General features: G+C 39.8%; 1 protein-coding gene across 1 annotated transcript in view; it reads left to right on the top strand.

Annotated features, from left to right (window-relative positions):
• Positions 1 to 46: 46 nt before the first annotated feature.
• lmbr1 (limb development membrane protein 1) overlaps positions 47 to 20,833 on the top strand; it is a 38,897-nt gene continuing 18,110 nt past the window's right edge. Inside the window, exons 1-5 of the mRNA XM_026179785.2 lie at positions 47 to 246; positions 6,069 to 6,141; positions 9,567 to 9,606; positions 10,428 to 10,567; positions 14,204 to 14,307. Of these exons, the coding sequence (XP_026035570.1) occupies positions 184 to 246; positions 6,069 to 6,141; positions 9,567 to 9,606; positions 10,428 to 10,567; positions 14,204 to 14,307 (420 nt within the window). The 5' untranslated portion in view covers positions 47 to 183. The remainder of the gene's footprint in view (positions 247 to 6,068; positions 6,142 to 9,566; positions 9,607 to 10,427; positions 10,568 to 14,203; positions 14,308 to 20,833) is intronic.

Genomic DNA, 20,833 nt, shown 5'->3' with positions numbered 1-20,833 from the left:
ATTTTGGGGCGGTTTTTCGGGGGTGGTTTACGTCGCTCCGATGTAAACTGTCTTTAACCAGTCAGAGCAGTCTATGCAGAACAGTATAGACGAAGCAGGAGGAGTTGCTACCCTGGTTGCTGTCAGTTGTACAGGCGAGAATGTAGGGACTCAGTAGCTTTAATTGTTCTTGCAATATGAAGAATGGAAGAAGACGATGTGACTATTAGAGAGCAGAATTTCCACAGCCAAGTTCGGGAGTACATCGTAAGTAGCGGAGCGGCTAGTCGAGCCTAGCTCGCTAACGGTTGCTAGCGTTAGCTTTGCCTGTCAGTTTGACTCGGCAGTATTCGTTTAAGCTTGATATTGTATTTTAAGACCCACTTAAAAAATGTAAAAAGAAACAATGAAATTTGATGCCCGGTTATGTCACACACCAAGTTGGGTTTAAATATAAAAAAGCGCGTGAACCCGCTAATTAACACGAGCTTCCGTTAACGCTAGCTGCCACCAAGTTAATCACAGGAGAACTTGGCTAACCCACTATATGATGTTATTTGGCATGTAAACATCCCCACGGTTAAGTAGAGGTATCTGTAACTGTGGCATTGACAAAATGTCAGGGTCCTGTCTAATTCAAGCTTTGTGTGTCGCATATGTTTCAAATCAGGATGAAGTGTTTATGTTCTCGCTGCTTGATGCTCCGTTTAAAAACCGTACACTTTTTCGCAGTCACCATATCAGATTTTTATCGCATGATATTGTCGTAATACCTGGTCTTTACATTTTATCGTAGAGTTTGGCTGCAAAGATAAGCTATACTTTATCTTTAAAGTTGGGTAATCTTTGTGTTACAGAAGCCACCATATGACACGTAATCTGTACAAACTAGTTTAAATTAAATAAATTAAAATTTAGTACAGAGTAACCGTATCAGATTTTGACTGCAGGTTTATCCTGCTCACCAGATGATATTGATAATTATAGTGATATCTTTGTGGAAAAATCCATCTTCACTCATGTGTTTATTAATATAAGTTATATTATACAGTGGTTTATTGTAGTTTTTTTAAAAGATAGAAATAACAGGAAAAATGCACCTGCTTTTGTTAAGTGAGGCATGAGGACTAATCATGATTACATTCATAGTCACTCGTCATAGCTCCATTTTGAGCATAAAACCTCTGTTTAATATGTTTTTATTTTTAAACACAGTACCATTATGTCCTTTTTACCTCCCAGCTGTAAAAGGCTGATGGGGTATTATCACCTGAGTGGGTAGATGTTGTTGACAAGCAAGTGTGTGACTGCGATAACTCAAGGCGGCATAGGAGTTTGAAATTAATACTACAGGTGTAGCTAAAAATCTCAGACAAGTTTGAATGTCAGTGACCTCAACCTCAAGGTCAGAGGTTAAGTTGTTTTTTGAAAATCTTGTGAAAGCAATAACTTGAGAAGAAGGTGGCGTAGGATTTTCTAATTGACACCATACATGTATCTACTAGGAGGCTGAGGGGTAGCACTGGCGTCCACCAGTATTTCTAAAAACGATCATCAGTCAATATCGGTGTAATGCCACATCCCAGTGTAGACCGTCCATCCATTTTCTTCTGATTATCCAGTACAAGGGGCGGGGTACACCCTGGAAATGTAACCAGTTTGTCTCATATGTCATTCACTGTGTAATTAGGGGTGATTAAATCCCATTATATGATCATTTAAAGCCTTCCTGCTTTAGTAGAATTAACATTGTTAATGTTTTGATAGTTATATCTATGCATTTTATGTAGAAGACCATTTTGTTGACATGTTACAGTCTGTTGAATTTGGCAAATAATATAAAGGTGATTTGTGACAATGCAATATGCATGTATGTTAGGTTCTTATCGGAGAGATGTTTCCCCACTGCAACGGTACATTCTGTCTTTCAAGAAACTATCTAATGCAATCACCAGCCATCTAAATTAAATTAGAGTTCAGTGGTCCCTGGGACCTAAAGGCTGCTTGAATAGTTACCAGTCAAGACTGTCTACTGACTTTTCATCCAAAATAAGGTTTTTATAAACGTTCTACCACTGTATTTGCTGTTGCAGATTTCTTCCATAGATTTCAAATTTGGATTTCCTTGAATGTCATATCTCTCTCGTTAAGTCTCTCTTTCTGTGTGTTAGAGACTGTCCATAGTAACTTTTAAGCTCACAATACAAAAAATATAGCATTGCTAAGTAACACAACCACCTAATTTATTCATGTGGCAGTTATCTTATCAGCAGTGTGTCACCTGTTCTTTTTTACACAGCATACGGTAGAAGCTGTTTAATTTCATTTAGATGTATCAATACAAAGTTTGTCCAGCAGAGTGGCTCTAGACTTACCTATTTGTGAAATGCTTTGCTAGAAACTCCATTTCTTTTTTTTAAAACAACTTTAATATACTGTCTATCAGTGTTTTTCCAAAATTAGCCTTTGGGTATACAGTTTCCTGTCTTTTCTCATTGAATTGTGGTGTCTTGATGTCTCCATAGCTCTAGGTGGGAGAAAAAAAACAAATAAAAGAAAACTAAAAGAGTAAAAAAGGTTTCAGTTTTCAGAGGTTTAGAGTAAGTCTCCTTAATTATTCCTGTCAGAATCTTGTGTAATATAGAGACTATCAGATATCTCAGCACTAAGCAAGGCCAACATCTGAGCTTTAGCTTGCACATTTTGTCCTGAGCCTGTACGCCTGGATGTCAGTATCTTATATCAACATTTCTAACTGCAAATCGTTCTGTGTGATGGATTAACATCAGTGTATCATTTCATCTTGATGTCTGTGGTGAGTCAGCTTATGGATGGATTTTTTTAATTTTAATTTTTTATACAGGTGCCAGGCGACTGATATTTTCCAGTTATTGTGTGTACTTGTTTTGCAGTTGGGGTTACTGTAGGTTAGGCTTAAAGTCAGTAAACATCTCTCAGTGACAGGACCTCATGTTCTCATCAGGCCCTAACTGGGAATCATTTTTCTTCCACAATGAAACCACTTGTAAATAATAATGCAAAAATTCTGTGCCTATGTTTAGCAAGAATGTAGAAAATTAGGTTACTGAGAAAAATCAGGTTAGAGTTGAATAATTTTGACCACAGTTCACACATGTTTTGGACAGTAATCATATTTCTTTGTCATCTCATCACAAAGCTTGTAGGTCATTATCAGGCTTTCACATTTTTTTGTAGACTATTAACCATTGTATTTTACAAAATAAAAAGTTTTATTATAATTGATGTCACAATCAGCCATTGTTTAGTAGTAGTTATAATAATAATAATAATAATAATAATAATAATAATAATAATAATAATAATAATAATAATAATTATTATTATTATTATTATTATTATATTTTTTATTTTATTTTATTTTTTTTTATGAGATTGTTACCATTATGAGAAAGTACTTTTTACTACTTAAGTTTCTGAAAAGGCTGTTCTTTTTCAGTATATTCATCTGTGATGCTAAACCAAAATCATATTCTTCCATTATTAAATACCCAGACTAGTGACACTTTAACCAAAAGGAGGGACAAATTATTAATTTCACCAGTTTATTCTGGTTTATTGCTAATGTTTTTGCCTTGTGGTGGTCATCACAGCATTAGGAAAGATCCTTCCCTTGTCTAATAAGCATCTTTCTGATAATCTGGCAATAATTAAAGTTTGGAAATGTGTTAGAGAAGTCTGAAGATAATGCTATTTAAGGTAATGCACACATCAAAAACACACTCAAGCTAATGGTATACAGTACTGCCCAGAATGTACCTCTGTTAATAATATTGTTTTTAATAACTTAATCTGCAAAATAGATGGATATTTCAGGTTTTTGTCTCTGAAATCAAACTACTCCTGAATGAGTTTTATTGCCACAGTACATGAAAACAAGTTGATTATTTATCTGTTAAGCCCCTTTTAGCGGGGAAAAAGGTATTGCTGTTCTTCCGTTCAAGCCAATTTCCACCAATTTGGTAACATAGGATTGTAATGCTGAAACGATTGTTGTGCCAAATTCTGTTTTTCAAAAAAGCTTATTTTTCCCTCTCAGCACATCTTTTTCCTTTACTTTTGCCCTCCTTAAAGGTCAAAATTCACTTCCGGCAAGCCTGTGGGAGGTTTCTTTCACCTCACATGAAAAGGCATTTTCCCTTGTTTTATGGCCCCTAAATTCTGTTGAATTGGCCAAAAATAATTGACGTTATGGATTTTGCCCCAGTGAGTGAATGTATAAAATAAGTTTTTGGAAATGGTTTGCAACCTGGTTAAATGACGTCCCCTTGTCAACACTCGCTGATTTTTCCTTTACATAGAATGCAAATGTAAAAATTTTTTTTGAGGGAAAATGGATTGATAAGAAGGGTAGTAGCACTGGCGTTCACTGCTGTGCCTGAAAGTTGCTGTTATCTCCTCAGAGACTGCTGTGTCTTTGTGTCTGTGCTGCTTTATCAGCTCTGTGCACCTGATGATGTCTTGTTCAGGGTTTGCCACTTTGTGGACATCATTCGGCTTGCACCAGCATCACTACAGAATTTATAGCTAGAAACATATGAGCAGTCTTTCATTTGATAGGGGACTGCATATGATAGGAAAAAATGTTTTTGTTGCTGCTGTCACATTATGACATTTGGCATTTCTTATTATGCCAGTTTGCCTGTCTGTGTTGTGTATGTCCGCCTGGCATCTGGTTGAATCCTCTCATAACCCCAGCTCGGCCGCAGTGAGCTATGTGGTGTTGACAAGGTGCAAAGTGCTGAAGTGGGAGCTTCTAAGATTAGTTGCGTCCTGGTCACTGTCACAGGAGAAGAAGGGAATGTGGAAAGTGATCTTTCTGTGGCTTGTTTTGAGGCTGTGGTTATCTAATTTGTGGACCACTTTGCATGTAGCTTCGACCTAATTAGTGTCATCAGACAAATAAGAGCAACAATGCAATTCTCACTTTCCTACTTTAATCGAATAAATGGGTCATATTAAACATCTTAGTTGCCACTGTTAATGTGCTATCATGTGGTTGCAATTAAGGTTTCTGCATAAACTTTGCAACTGACATAAGGGACATGCACAATTGAGTTGCAGTAATCATTTACTGGTACACAAAAAAAGTAAATTGCTCAATATTAGAGCATGAGAAGTTATTGACTTGCTTTAATGCAAAATGCAAAATTGCTTTTATGCAAATAATTAGAGGTTACACCATTACAACTAAAAGTTACCTTGTGTGAGCTCAGAATATGTTGGTCATTGTAAGAAATCTGCCATTGCTGTTAAACGGCAGTCTTGATCTTTTAACATCCACACCGTTTAGTCCATTCATATCAGACTCTGGTTTGTTTTTCCTTTTGGTGCAGTTCATTTGTGAACACGGTAATCGCTTTTGGGTGTGGACCAAAACAACTGGTCTCCCGAGGTGGTCTCAGTCTCAGTTCCAAAGAAACTCCAGAGTGACGTGTAGGCTACAAGTTTGAGCTAAATGCCTTCTTATAGCCAGCTATTCTTTGCGACAGACACCATAGACAGTCGAGTTTTGCCTAAAATATTATTCAGATAAATACAAATGTTGGGATTGAAGTCTCCTTTGTTATCTACTAGTTCAGAACACATCAATTTCTTCCTGTATTTACTTCTGTTGATCCTATTATTTTACAGTATTGGGAGAGATGGTCAAGCCTGATAATGCCTTGGATATAAATGAATTCCCAGTGTGTTCCTCAGAGTGGGGGAGCACAGCTTGTACATTTAACAGTGGTATCGCAGTAAAGCTCTGAGAAGAAGGTTTTGATCTTTCAACTTCATCATATAAAAACACAATAACTACTCTGTACCTAAGACCACGTATTACTGATTTTGAGCTGCACACAATGGTATTAGCATTGTATATACACCATATGGTGTAAGAAATACTTTGACAATCCTTTTAATACCTAAGTGTGTCATAGTCTTAATGTGGGATATTTTGGGGTTTAAAATCTGCTGGGTGGATGGTGCATATGGTGTCTCCAATGTGCTGATTCATCCCTTGTCATAATAAATCCTGCATTAAAATTCTTGTGATGTTGTTTCAGATTTGCTTCCTCCTGTTTGCCGTCCTCTACATCGTGTCCTACTTCATCATAACCAGATACAAGAGGAAGAGTGGTAAGTGCTGTGCAAAATGTGAGTTCAGACTAAAATTCTCGCCTGTCTGTAACACGTAAAAAGCAGCGCTGTGTCTGCGGTGAAACGATTCTCACACCAAGCATAACAGAGGTTTGCTTATTTTGTCATTTATGCTGTGTTTGCTCACACTCAGAACCCATGATTTTTTACAGCCAAGGATACTATAGTTGTTTGCTTTGGGTCACACCCACGCCTGAACACAGCCTGCTTTGTGTTGGAAGGGCTGTGGCCACATTAATCCACTTGGTCACAAAAGCTGTTAGGTTAATGCTGACATAACTTGTCCTGTGAGGTTGATAACTTCAGCTACGTCACCTAAAACATTGATTGTAACCTGTGTGACAAACAAGGAGATAAGAACAAGAAGAAAAGAAAAATACAAACATGTAGCACAAAAATAGTCATGTAGATAATGTGAACTCTTTCCCATTTTCCCAAGGCTAATATAGTTTGTCCAGGTCACCCAGCCTTACCTTGTCTTATTTTAAAAGTAGACCACTTCACATCAGAAATCCCTTCTGGAGATTTAAACTGTAGAAAACTAGGCTGCACCCAGTGGTTTGGGTTTTGGGTTATAGAGCAAATAATGTGTGAGTATTTTAGCTTCCATCATCAAATTTTTTTATTTTTTTTATTTTTTTGCTTTAGATAATAGAATCAGAGATTTGATTCAATTGAATTTTCTTTATATAGTGCCAAAGCATTAGCACAAGTCTTCTCAAGGTACTTAACATGATAAGGTAAGCACTTGCAACAGTGTAGAGGAAAAACTCTTTTAAAACAGGAAGAAGGCTCAGATAGGATGTGTGACCATGTGCATCCAGCTGTTTACTGTCAGTGGAGAATATCAACACTTGTATGGTTGTAAAAAGCATTATTAGTACGGTACAGGTCCAAGGGTTATTCTGGTTCTGGGTGGGACTTCTTTGGATTGCCTTGTTACGCTTAACCATTTGTGACATAGAAATTTCCACTATCCACAATTAACTGAATCCCAAGGTAACAAAACTGGTACATAATATTTAAGGGTACAACATTCTTAGCCTGCTGTTTGACGTTTTTCCCCTGATGACGTATATAAAATCGATGCAGCCTCTTGTTTACTTGTTGGTTTGTGAAATGTTTTCGCTGACTCTTAGTGTTTTGACACTCAGTGTGCCAAGTGAGGTATGGGTCTGACTGAAGGTGGAAGCTCATTGGCCGACGTTTGGTTTTTTGCAAAAAGTGAAGGCTGTTGGCTTTAGTTTTCAGACCTGGACGCATCCATTTTTTTTTCAGCTGTCTGAAATTTGTTCTGTATTTGTACTGATAGTTAATCATACATTTTGGTTTTGTATGGTGAGTAGAGAATATCAGATACTTTGAGCTATCTGTATGAAAGCGTTCATTATGTTATTATATCCATGTTGCTGTTTTTTTTTTTTCTCTTCTATGTTTGCCCAGAGTTTGTTTTTTGTCTTGTTTGTTTTTCGTAGTCTTCCTGTGCTCTCCTGTCTCTTCTCTTTTCCCCCACACTCCCCAACCAGGGGTGGCAGATACAGTGGGGCAAAAAAGTATTTAGTCAGCCACCGATTGTGCAAGTTCCCCCACTTAAAATGATGACAGAGGTCAGTAATTTGCACCAGAGGTACACTTCAACTGTGAGAGACAGAATGTGAAAAAAAAATCCATGAATTCACATGGTAGGATTTGTAAAGAATTTATTCGTAAATCAGGGTGGAAAATAAGTATTTGGTCACCTCAAACAAGGAAAATCTCTGGCTCTCACAGACCTGTAACGTCTTCTGTAAGAAGCTTTTCTGTCCCCCACTCGTTACCTGTATGAATGGCACCTGTTTGAACTCATCTGTATAAAAGACACCTGTCCACAGCCTCAAACAGTCAGACTCCAAACTCCGCCATGGCCAAGACCAAAGAGCTTTCGAAGGACACCAGGAAAAGTATTGTAGACCTGCACCAGACTGGGAAGAGTGAATCTACAATAGGCAAGCAGCTTGGTGTGAAAAAATCAACTGTGGGAGCAATCATCAGAAAATGAAAGACATACAAGACCACTGATAATCTCCCTCGATCCCGTGGGGTCAAAATGATCATGAGAACGGTGAGCAAAGATCCCAGAACCACACGGGGGGACCTGGTGAATGACCTGCAGAGAGCTGGGACCAAAGTAACAAAGGTCACCATCAGTAACACACTACAACGGCAGGGAATCAAATCCCGCAGTGCCAGACGTGTTCCGCTGCTGAAGCCAGTGCATGTCCAGGCCCGTCTGAAGTTTGCCAGAGAGCACATGGATGATACAGCAGAGGATTGGGAGAATGTCATGTGGTCAGATGAAACCAAAGTAGAACTTTTTGGTATAAACTCAACTCGTCGTGTTTGGAGGAAGAAGAATACTGAGTTGCATCCCAAGAACACCATACCTACTGTGAAGCATGGGGGTGGAAACATCATGCTATGGGGCTGTTTTTCTGCCAAGGGGACAGGACGACTGATCCGTGTTAAGGACAGAATGAATGGGGCCATGTATCGTGAGATTTTGAGCCAAAACCTCCTTCCATCAGTGAGAACTTTGAAGATGAAATGAGGCTGGGTCTTCCAACATGACAATGATCCAAAACACACCGCCCGGGCAACAAAGGAGTGGCTCCGTAAGAAGCATTTGAAAGTCCTGGAGTGGCCTAGCCAGTCTCCAGACCTCAACCCCATAGAAAATCTGTGGCGGGAGTTGAAAGTCCGTGTTGCTCGGCGACAGCCCCAAAACATCACTGCTCTCGAGAAGATCTGCATGGAGGAATGGGCCAAAATACCAGCTACTGTGTGTGCAAACCTGGTAAAGACCTATAGTAAACGTTTGACCTCTGTTATTGCCAACAAAGGTTATGTTACAAAGTATTGAGTTGTATTTTTGTTATTGACCAAATACTTATTTTCCACCCTGATTTACGAATAAATTCTTTACAAATCCTACCATGTGGATTCATGGATTTTTTTTTTCACATTCTGTCTCTCACAGTTGAAGTGTACCTCTGGTGCAAATTACTGACCTCTGTCATCATTTTAGGTGGGGGAACTTGCACAATCGGTGGCTGACTAAATACTTTTTTGCCCCACTGTAGCTGCCTCTCTGAATCTAAATTAAAATTAAGTTCTTTTTTCTCACCATCACCAATTGCTCTCTTGTAAGGGAATTATATGGTTGCTGGGATTTCCTGACATTGTGGGGTCTTTACATCATAATGTACCATAAAGTGCTTTGAGGAAACTGTTGTATTACAAAGCTGAAATGACCTGTGTTAGATTATGTTCTGCTGTACTTACATATACAGTGTAGTCTTTGCAGAGTCTATAGTCTGACTCAGGATTTCTCCTTGAAACTGAAGGACTTTTGTTTCCCTCTTTAGATGACCACGAGGATGAAGATGCTGTTGTCAACAGAATATCGTGAGTGTGGGATTTTGTTCCGTACAAAAATTAAAAAAAAAATTCTTTATTTGTAGATGCTAACCATTAATTTTCTTAATTAAATTAAATGAATTTTCTGCAATTCAGAATTTACTGCGTCCAAATCAGTTAATTCATTTAATGTAGAAAGTAAGAAGAAGACGAGCTTAAGCAAAATAATCATTAATTACTAATAACCAGAAAAATGTTTTCATAAATTTGCTCCCCAACAATCTGTATGTTTCAAAAATGGTTTCATTTTCTAGACCAGTGATGAAGGTATCACATCACTCCAGCTAGGATCTTACATCCACCCTTCATTGTATGACTGCTGTCATCGCATTCGTCCTGCCTGCTTATTTCCAGCTGGAGGACATGGTACCTTAGGGTCCTGCGCACACAATAGATAGCATGCCTGATTAACATGCTTTTTTAGCAAACGGGTGTCGGGCCCACTGAGCAGCTGGTCACTGCCTTGGGCAGAGTCTGGACACTATATTGTGAAAAAATACCCAGTTTATGCCTTTTGTTGTTCGTGGACTAAGGCAAAGGTGGTGAAGGTTTAGTTTTATTTAAGTGGCTACTGATTCTAAATAAGCTAATATGTTGCTTGCTGGAAATGTTTATCCGTGTGACACACTCCCACTTGATGCAAGTGGCCTTTTTTTATTTTTATTTTTATTTTTTTAGAATATACAATAATCTAAACTAATCTAATCTTTCAGTAAGTAAACGATTTTTCCTTTTGGTGTTGTTATGTGGAATTGCCCTAACATGAGTCTGTACGTGTGTCTATGTCTGTGTGTTGATTACATTTACAGATTGTACTTGTGCACCTTCACTCTGGCAGTGTCGGGTGGTGCCGTCTCCTTATTGCCTTTCTCAATCATTAGTAATGAGATCCTGCTCTCCTTCCCCCAAAACTACTACATTCAGTGGCTCAATGGCTCCCTCATTCACGGTCAGTAGTTCACACAGTTTATCCCAGTTTTCATTTTCTCTTTTTTGTTTATGAAATACTTCACTGTAAAGAAAATTTGTCTTCCAGCGTATTTGATCATAATAACAGTCAGTTCAGCTTTTCACATTAATGTCAGGATAAAAAAAGTTGTGCTCATTAACATTCTGTGTACATTACATTGGACTACTAACCACAGATGTGGTGTGAATGTGATCCAACCTCAGTCTGGATCAGCTACTAGTTGTACATTGCAAGTCTGAGGTTTAAAAAAAAAAAATTCTGTGATGCAGCAATGTACTATAGATGTGGTCTGTACAGGCTAGCATTTCTCCGTGTTCACCAGTCATCCAGAACACAGCATCTTCTATCTTCCATTTGTCTTTGTTGCTCCCACTCCACACACATCTGGCCATTAAGTAGACTGAACATTTTCACATGGTTTGTAGTGATGAAATTTGGTTTGCTTGGATTCTTCTTTTTGGAAAAAAAAAAACAAATTACGAATCGCCAACTAATTCGGACCAACATAAATGAACTGTAGGTGTGAAAATACCCTAAGAGTGTACTTATTGTGTTTTTGTGGAGTTCCTAGTAGAGATTAATATAAATCCAGACAATAGAGTTTTCTAAAACTAATTATAGTAATTCTCACTAAGTAATTATTTGGTGACTCATCAACATTAATAGCATCCAAACGGGATCTGTCTATAGAAGGAATGTCAACCTGGATCAGTGAAACTTGCCTTTCTGTCAGTGTTAAAGTTATACTCCGAGATATCTTAATATAAGAGACAAATATGCAGTTCAAACAGTATCACAAAGTTGTCAGCACAACTTTGGGGGTTTAAATTGTAGGATTAAATGTGTAATACCACAAAAAAGAATGCCAAGAATGCCCAGTACCGTATTTTCACGACCATAAGGCGCACTGTGCTAAAAGGCGCAGTCTCAGTTATGTGTGCCCTTACTGTATTTAACACACACATAAGGCGCACTGGACCATAGGGCGCATACAAGTACCGTATGCGTATTTAAAAATAAAGCGGGAGCAAACCTGAATTCGGTACCTTACTCACATTTCTATTGCCGGTAATCGTCATCATCAACAACACACAAGCATACAAGTGTGCGTATTTAAAAATAAAGCAGGAGCAAAACAAAGTTTGGTACTCACATTTTTATCATCAATCAAACCCATCGAAGTCCTCATCCTCTGTGTCTGAATTGAACAGCTGCGCTAAATCTCCATCAAACATGCCAGGTTCACTGTCTTCACTGTCAGAGTCACTTTCCGTGCCGTGCGGCTCCTCGGAAACGATGCCGGCTTTTGCGAAAGCTCGAACAACAGTGCCAGCAGACATGTTAGCCCAAGCATCTACAATCCATTGGCAAATTGTGGCGTAACTCGCCCGGCGCTGCCTTCCACTCTTAGTGAAACTGTGGTCTCCACCGGTCATCCATCGCTCCCAGGCCGCTCGCAGCCTTACTTTGAACGGGCGGTTCACACCGATGTCCAGCGGTTGGAGTTCCTTTGTCAGGCCTCCCGGAATGACAGCAAGCTCACAGTTCATTTGCTTCACAAGTTTTTTTCACATCGGCTGTGAGATGGGCACGCATAGAGTCACAGATCAACAGCGATGGTGATGCGTGGAAAAAACCACCTGGTCTCCTTACATACACCTCCCTCAGCCAGTCTTTCATCATTTCCTCATCCATCCAGCCCTTTTCATTTGCCTTAATGATGATTTCTGCTGGAAACTTCTCTTTAGGCAAAGTCTTTCGCTTAAAAATCACCATAGGCGGCAGTTTCTGTCCATTAGCATGGCAGCCAAGCACAACAGTAAAAGAAGACTTTTCATACCCCGTTGTGCGTATCGCTACCGTGCTGGTCCCCTGCTTCTCCACAGTGTGACTCACCGGGATGTCAAAAGTGAGCGGGACCTCGTCCATGTTTGTGATGTGGCTGGGCTGGATGTTTTTGTCGCCGATGTGTTTGCTGCAGTAGGAGCGGAAGATGGCCAGCTTTTCCTTATAATCCGCTGGAAGTTGCTGCGCTACCGTAGTCCTGGTCCGGATGGAAAAATGGCACCGTTTCATAAAACGAAAGCACCAAGACGGACCTCCTTGGAAATGTTCAATGTTCATCTCTTCAGCTAGTGAAACTGCTTTTAGCCGAATGGTGACCGTCGAAACGCTTCTCCCGCTCGCTCTTTGCTCGATGATCCACCGCTCGAGTCTTTCCTCCAACTCGAGCCACCTCGCCATATGTCCGCGGAAACTCAGCTGCGTTTTCTTGACCTGCCGGAGCTTGTTTTCCAGCTTCCTCCGTTTGCGAACCATCGATTCGTTAATCTTAAATTCTCTCGCCGCTGCTCGATTTCCATGTTCCTCCGCGTAGCTGATGGCCTTCAGTTTAAACTGTGCTTCGTAAGCGTGTCTCTTTGCCATTTTCAGGGTTGTTAAAACAACGATGTCCTGCATAATGCACATACCTGTTCTTTTATACAGGTATGTGCGATTGTCCCGGTATATACGATCAACGCCCACACTTCACCCTTTAACGTTCTCATGGTGTTCTCTACTACATCCTCCTTACAACACATAGGGCGCACCGCGCTATAGGGCGCGCCGCACTTTTTGAAGAAAATCTAAGACTTTTAAGTGCGCCTTATGGTTGTGAAAATACGGTAATTAATAAACAAAGTTTTTGTTAATGCACATAAAATGTTTTCTATAGTAGATAAATTACTTTGGTGTAGTATGAAGATCCACAGCTGTAAGTTTTGACACCTGTAGTCTATAAAGTCCTCTATCATACAGTGTATCTAGTTTCAATTTGTGGACATTAATGCGCGTTTATGGTGACACATTCATTTATCTCAGAGTAACTACGTGACAGTGTATCTTATTCACTCACCTTACACATCTTATTATGAAGATTTAAACACCAATGATGTTAATTATCTGGGTTATGTTTGTGTAGAAAAGATAACATTAAGTGTCCTTTGGTGCACAAAGTCTAAACATGAATCAGTTCCATTGTGTTTGCACTAAAACTAAAAGAAAACATGCTGACTTTGAGAATTTTTAGATGTTTATAAAGGGAGAAAAAAGGTGAAACCTATTAAAAATATCTTATGTGCTAGAATTTTGTAGAGTAAGTTAAAGCTTTGATTAAGCCAAATAATGCATTAGATAATAAGAAATGTGGTCTCTTTGTACAAACACTGACACAGTTTGCTTCCTATGACTGTTGAGAAACTTTGTATTTGTTGAAACATGACTTTGCTATACAAAAAAAAAAGAATAGATGTGTCACCAGATGGGGTGCTAACAAATGAAAGAAGCCAGTTTGTTTTTCCCCTTAAACCATTTGAGATTGAGAATTATTTATTTGCACTGCCAGTGCTAATTACCTGCTTCTGTTAAGGCTGTTTGATGTTCAAGTATCCACCAGGTGGCAGTAGAGTCCATGACTTAGAAACTGCCAAAAGGGCACTCAACAGACAAAACTGTCTTAACTTAAATTGCAATTTAGGAAACTCTGTGAATGAATCTTTGGCACATGTCCCCTTCATAATGAAACATTTTTTTAATAATATATTGTCTCTGTATATGTCTGTTTGGTTACTGCAGGTCTGTGGAACCTGGTGTCACTGTTCTCCAATCTTTGCCTCTTCGTCCTGATGCCATTTGCCTATTTCTTTTTGGAGTCTGAGGGATTTGCAGGATCGAAAAAGGTACAAACTATGGGTCTTTATCTAAAAATGAGAAAAAAGTTGCCAACCTATCCAACTGTTCTAAATCTCTGTTAGCAGCATATCAATTTTTTTTTTTTTGTAATACATGTTTATTGATGCCTTTAAAAAATTATGGACAAGGTAGAATTTCATTACAAAAAATTATTTGGACAATTTTTTTTGGTTTAAAAAAAACAAACAAACTTGGAAGTCATTAAAAACAGTTCATAGTAAAATTTTGTGTGGTACTGTACTCTAGGCTGTTATGTATTTGAATGCTCTAATACCTATGCAAGAGGTTTTCTCTTAGCAACCAGAGCAGCAGCAGGTGCTTAGTGCTTGCCCTCTCCCTGACTCATGCCACTGACCGTAACTGCCACCGCAAAAAGCTCATTAACCATGAAAGTCTGAATCTGGTCTTCACCCAGTGCCACATCCTGACAAACCCTTTCAATATGGCCATAGGCTGCAAACGCTTCAACACTGCTGCATCGGCCCCATTGATTTAAAGCCTGATTCCTTGTCACCTCCTCCCCAGCCCCCTAAAATAAAACTTCAAAAGGACAAGCTAATAATCGAGTTGTAAGGCTCAGCGAACTTCCTTGTTTAATTGATTACCCCCCCCAAAAAATGGGCTGGGGGCTCGTGTTCCAAACGTCCATAAAGTCGCAGCAACATGACAGCACAATAGAGCCTTGCAAAATGGAGGGCCAAAGATTTACTTTTAATACGCCTCTATCCTGTGTCACAGTTTGAAACCTCTCTGGTTTATGTCCCTCCTGGCAAAAGCACATAAAAATTAGTTTGTACTGTAGTGTATAGCGAGTTCTTTTCTTCCTCAGCCCACTAATTTGTTTCGGTTGGATTTCTTCAGTAGAGGGCAAGCCCTGATGTGTAGGAAGCAGGATGAGGGCCTCTTTCACATTTCTCCCTTTTGTTCTTTTTCATTTCAGCAAGACTGTTTCTTGCAATACAGCTTCCATAAATGTGCCTAGAGGAAGTACTGTTCAGTGTTGAGCTGCACTTCCAGGTATATATTTTGTTGGTTCTGTGCTAAGGCAAGGGTGGAAATGATATACCCACTCCTCCATTTAATCGCCCTCCAAAAAAAAAACCAAAAAGCCCGAGCTGCCTGCAGAGTGAATTATACAGCCGACGGCAAGATAAATGTAAAAGCAGATCTGTGTTTTTATAATGTGATATTATCCCTTTATCCAATAACAGCATTAGACTGCTATGCCATAAGGTTTTATGTGGCATTTTAACCCACTGGGCTAATGTTATAGCACTGCGAGTTCCCTTTGAGTGCGGAAATGAAGTGAATGATGAATTTCACTTCTAACGTCGTAAGTCAGCCTTTTCATGTGGCTGTGTTTACTTTTGACGATGTACTAAAAGACGCCAACAGATTAAAGATGTTTTTTTTTTTTAATGTTGTTGTTTTTTAATGTTCAACTCTTTAGAGGCTCTGTCACCTGAATGATTGATAGTTTAACAAATTGTCCAAATTGTGGATGAATCAAGAGCGACTTAAGGTTTTGATGTCAGATGTTATGATTTAGCTTTATTTGCTGCTGTAAAATGTCTACCGCTTTACTGCTGTGTTCTCAAATCTTTGCAGAAGAGCTGCATCACTGAGGCAAGTAAAGGTTGTTGTTTAGTTTGTTTTTAGGTTCTGATCATATTTAGAAATTGAGATACTACATTGTTGGTGATGTACTTATCAAATATTGTCCACTTTTTCTTTTTTGCAGCATTAGCAAAGGAATTTAGATAAATAAAAAAAGAAAATTGCCATTATTGTCTCTCTGTTACTTGTCTCCACACCACCAATAGGTGGCATTGTAATGATGAGAACCATACATGTCATCCTTATTGAGATGATCAGTATGCTGTAACAAAGACTGAAGATATCAACATAAACCTTTAGTCAGTCTTCTATTTATATCAAGGAAATGTAATCACATTAATAGATAGAATTGATGAGTGTGATATCTCAGCGCTATATTTACTCAAAAACAGTGAAATCAAGGGTAAGGGTTTTGATGGTGACAACTTCCTGTTCTATTTCAACCAAAATAAGTGACAATTATTAAAGCATGCATAAAGTCTGTGAAACAGGATTTGTACAGGAACTCGTGCTTTGCAGAGAATAGTCTTTTGGTCTTCCCCACAGTATTGAAATGTGTTTGATCCTCAAACGAGTTGGAACGAGTCTGACCCCCTGACTGACCCAGCAAAGGGCCAACAGGTTTCATCTGGTAGTTAAAGAAACTCCTCATCAATCTCATCCTAAGCCCTAACCCGCCGATGATGAGAAGTGTGTTTATTGTGGAGGAGGAGGAGGAGGGGAAAGAGAAAACGTCTCGCCGAGTAAACCCGTGTGGTGTTACTAAGATACTCGTCTTTGTTGGAGCTCCACAATAGGGGCCTGGATATTTATTTCAAATCTCCTGCACATGCAGACATTTTTCCCAGGCCTTCTTTTGGGTAGGGCCAGCCGGGGAATATAAAGTGGTGTTTACATACCTTCCTTTAAGGTCACAATGTCTCCCGAAAGCTGCCTGTTACAATGTTCGTTACCATGGCGACATATTAGCTTGAGCTAGGAATTGTAAAAACGAGCAAGTGAGATTTTCCCCTCCTCTCGTGACTCAGTTTTTCAAATCTAAATGCAAAGTTCTGAAACAAAACTGAGTCTCTGCTGATTTTGTAGCTGTTTTTGAAGATTTTAAAGTAATCTGTAACTCACGTTGACTTGGTTACACAGCTTTATTTGCACTGTGGGTTAAGTTAGGTAGAGTATTATGTGTTATTAGGTGTGCTTGGTCCCTACTTTCCGCTTAACAAAACCCAGGAAGCAGCCATCTATTTGAATTCTTATTAATATAAGGATTTTATATAATCACAAGGTGCTGCCACAATAGGATGATTAAAAAAAAAAAACAAAAGGGAGAGGGAGAGGGAGACTTGACAAACAACTGAAAGCTATGTTATTCATTAAAATGATTCTGTTTTCTTAAGCATCTGTACTCAAACAGATAAGCTGCTTCACTGTGGTTTGAATGATATGACTTGACACCAGCCATTTCCCTTCTGCCCTGTTTATTAAGAAGTCTTAGGAGTCCTTAGAAGTTGATTGCGCAGCTTTACAGGGCAGTGTCCCTCTCCTCTGCTTTCTGTCTTTGACACGGTCATTGCGCTGCTACCGACTGGTTGAAGGATACGCTAATAAGGTCCCTGAGCATCTGGCATGTCTTTAGCAAAGAGGGCAGGTCTTTTTGCTTGGAAGTGAAAAGGACCCTGCCCCCTTCCTCACTTATTACACTCTTGGCCCTTGTTGCACACGTCCCTGACAGTGAGCAGAAGGATGGTCCGTTGGATGATCTCTGCCATCACCTGCTGACCTGTTATGGAATGATCACAGCGACTAGGAAACGCCTGTGCCAACTTAGTTTCGTCCTGTGTTTGATTGCAACTTGATTTTACTTGGAAGTGGAAACGGGTCATGAAAGATTGGCTTTAGTTTGTCTGCAGAATACACCAGGCAACAAGCTTGTGAACTATTTCCAAAGCCCTCTGTAGCTTTGTGTGACTGGGTGGATTGGGAGAAAGATGAACTTGTCTGATTGTGTGTTTCTGTGTGTGTGGGTAGATCAATCCATGCATGTTTGTTTGCTGCCGCATATGAAGTGATTACTTTCCTCTCTGGCCACTACGCACATTTCTTAGAAAATCTCCCTTGTCTTGTACAAGCAAAGTTGCAGCCCCTCACTCGATGTCAGTGTGAGGATCGGGGGATGCTGAATATTTCAGAGCTGCTATATTTAGAGGTAGTTACACATTTAGAAAGGCAAGAATAGAAACTTTCAACGGGCACTCTAGATGCCAAGGCGCAGTCTTTTTCTTTTTTTTCCACCCTTCCTTCACCAGTTGACAGTTTTCTTTGATCACTGATGATGACTGACTTGGATTTTCCTATTTTTAAACCACATATTTTGCGATGAGGTGCAAAGGGCTACATTTTTCCTTGCAAGAATGTGTGATCATAAGCAGAACTTTCACTGTGCTATATCATGCATGTAAATGGATCAATAAAACCATTCAAATCAGTCACTTTCAGTGTCCCCCGTTCTCTTGACCCCCCCCAAATCGGTTTTGACACAGTGGATCGTTCTTCCTGCGAAGCAAGAACCAGGGGTGATAGTAAGCGAGGTGACAAGCATTGCCTTTGCCCTAAATGATCTGAATGGGTAATGATTTGAGTCTTATAAATGATTGAGAGACATATCTAAAGGGAATACACCTTCAGCATGGCCTGGACATCTTGTTAAGGTGGACTGGTGCGCTTGAGCGGACACACGTCCTGCCTGTGGTTTCTGCTTGTTCTTATGCATCCTTAAGAGACCACGTGAGGGACGTGGCTGAAGTCCCTGAAAGCATTCCTCTCTCACCTCTCTTACCTCTAGGGAACGCGATATGCTCAGACGTTGACTCCTCTCCTCCACCAGTCTCTCTCTCTCTTCCATCTCCTCCATCTTTTCTATTCAGCTGTGTTTAGCGTGCTCCCGACTGCACAGTTGAGCTGATCTGTGATGTGCTTGATTGCAACATCGATATAACGTGCAGACACTGAGCATTAGAAGGTCAGCAAAATGTGTGCTTATGTCAGCTTGTTACTGTAATTGTAGCCTATTAATTTCAATTGACTGATAAATTCATTGCTAAATATCACAACAGAAAGGCATGCGTAGTTCACTTATGTCACCACCATGATGTCTCTATTAAGGCTCTGTATTTTTCCATAGCACTTATTTCGTGCTGACTAAAGGTCCCACCCCCTCTAACGTTACCTGTGGCTGCAGTGTCCACTTCGGCCACACTGAGGCACTCCAGACCCTGCCCATTTCACTCTCTGCCATGCTAGAAAATTCTACACTGACCCCAGAGGCTTTTCCAGAATAACACCGCAAGAGAAGGCGAGAAGCGGGAGTCATTTCTCAGTAATTGCAAAGGGATGCTACAGGGGATTTTTACTACAGAAAATTAATGAAATCTTAGAAAGAAACTTCCTTCCTTACATTACTATAGTAAATATATACTGAGTAGGTTGGTAGCAAAGTGTAGGGATCACATTTATTAAATATTAAATACGAATATTGACTATCTGACTAATGCATATTTGCACATTGAGCTGTAGAGTGGGTAGTAAGGGAATGTTAAAGTGTTTCCACTTTAAAATGCAGATGCTGAAGGTCAGGTGTGTGGAACTGTGAGGAACTAATAACTCTGCCCCCCATTTAAAAAAACCAAAATTAATCTCAAGAATTAAAGCCATTTCCACTCTTTAAATAGGCTTCGTTATTATTCATGGACTTCCATGTAGCTGTTGACAAATACTGAACAGCAGCCACACAGCGAGTGTACCCGTTGGCAAATACTGAACAGCACCCACACAGCCATTATGTTAGCTGGTAACAAATTACTCGTATGTACCTAATTTAAACAATGCTCAAAAGCAGAGAGCCCTTGTTATCCCATGCACGGTAGCCTAAGCTGACGTTTGAGAGTACCAATCTGTCTTACAGTGCTAGACAGTTCAGCTCTCGGGGGTGGGAGGTTATGGAAACTGTGTGTGAACAGGTACAGGAGGACTTTATTAACCACTCAGCAGTTTGTGACCCGGAAAACCCAAATTACCCCAAACCCTCTCTTCTGCACGGCCTGAGACATGACTGTGGTGCTAAGGGAGCTCCTAATCGGCTCCAGATGGGAGGTCTGCTCTTGATCGCAGACAGTAGCTGACCCAGCCAGGCTTCATGCTCCTTGCAACACCCCAGGAACCCCTCCCCTCCTCCCTCCTCTTTTTAATTTTACCTCTACTACCACCATCCCTGGTTGGACCCATTTTTATAGACCACAATATGTGTATATAAACGAGCTGTTTTACAGAGGAGTGGATGAGAGCGTTTATGTTATGTTTGTGTGGAGTGAATGGAAATGATGCTGTTTAGTTTAAGTGAAGGAGAAGGGGCGGAAGTGAGGTTTCCTGTAAAAGTAATCATGTTCAGTTCAATATGAAATGTAGGAAACAGCACTTCTAGCTCCTTTAAAGTTCATTCCTGACTATACAAAGTATTTGAACACTTATACAGATTTGTTTTACAGATGTTCTGCTTGAATTAACGAGAACCATATTAGTGCTTCATTTAGAGGTGGGTTATAGCAAAATAGAAATATGTGGGAGACAGTACTACATGGTACATATAAGGTCAAACAAAGCATTATGTTGAATATTATCTTGTAGTTTTCTGAGCTCCCCGGTTTTAGTGTGGTCCTCAGCAGGTGTAGCTCATGCTGATGTTTTGGTTGCATGTTTAGCTGTGTTATGCTGCTGATATTGAAATGTTGTCCATTGATTGATTGGTGCTTTTGGCTGAATCAGAGCACACAGAAGGTTTCTTCATACCCCTGCATCAATCCTGTTTCTCCAGAGAAGAATAAAGTCATCAAATGCCAACGTGCC

This window comes from Astatotilapia calliptera, chromosome 9 (assembly GCF_964374335.1).
Source record: "Astatotilapia calliptera chromosome 9, fAstCal68.1, whole genome shotgun sequence".
Taxonomy (NCBI): domain Eukaryota; kingdom Metazoa; phylum Chordata; class Actinopteri; order Cichliformes; family Cichlidae; genus Astatotilapia; species Astatotilapia calliptera.
Note: the sequence above shows the minus strand (reverse complement) of the source record. Positions and strands in the feature narration are given on the sequence as shown.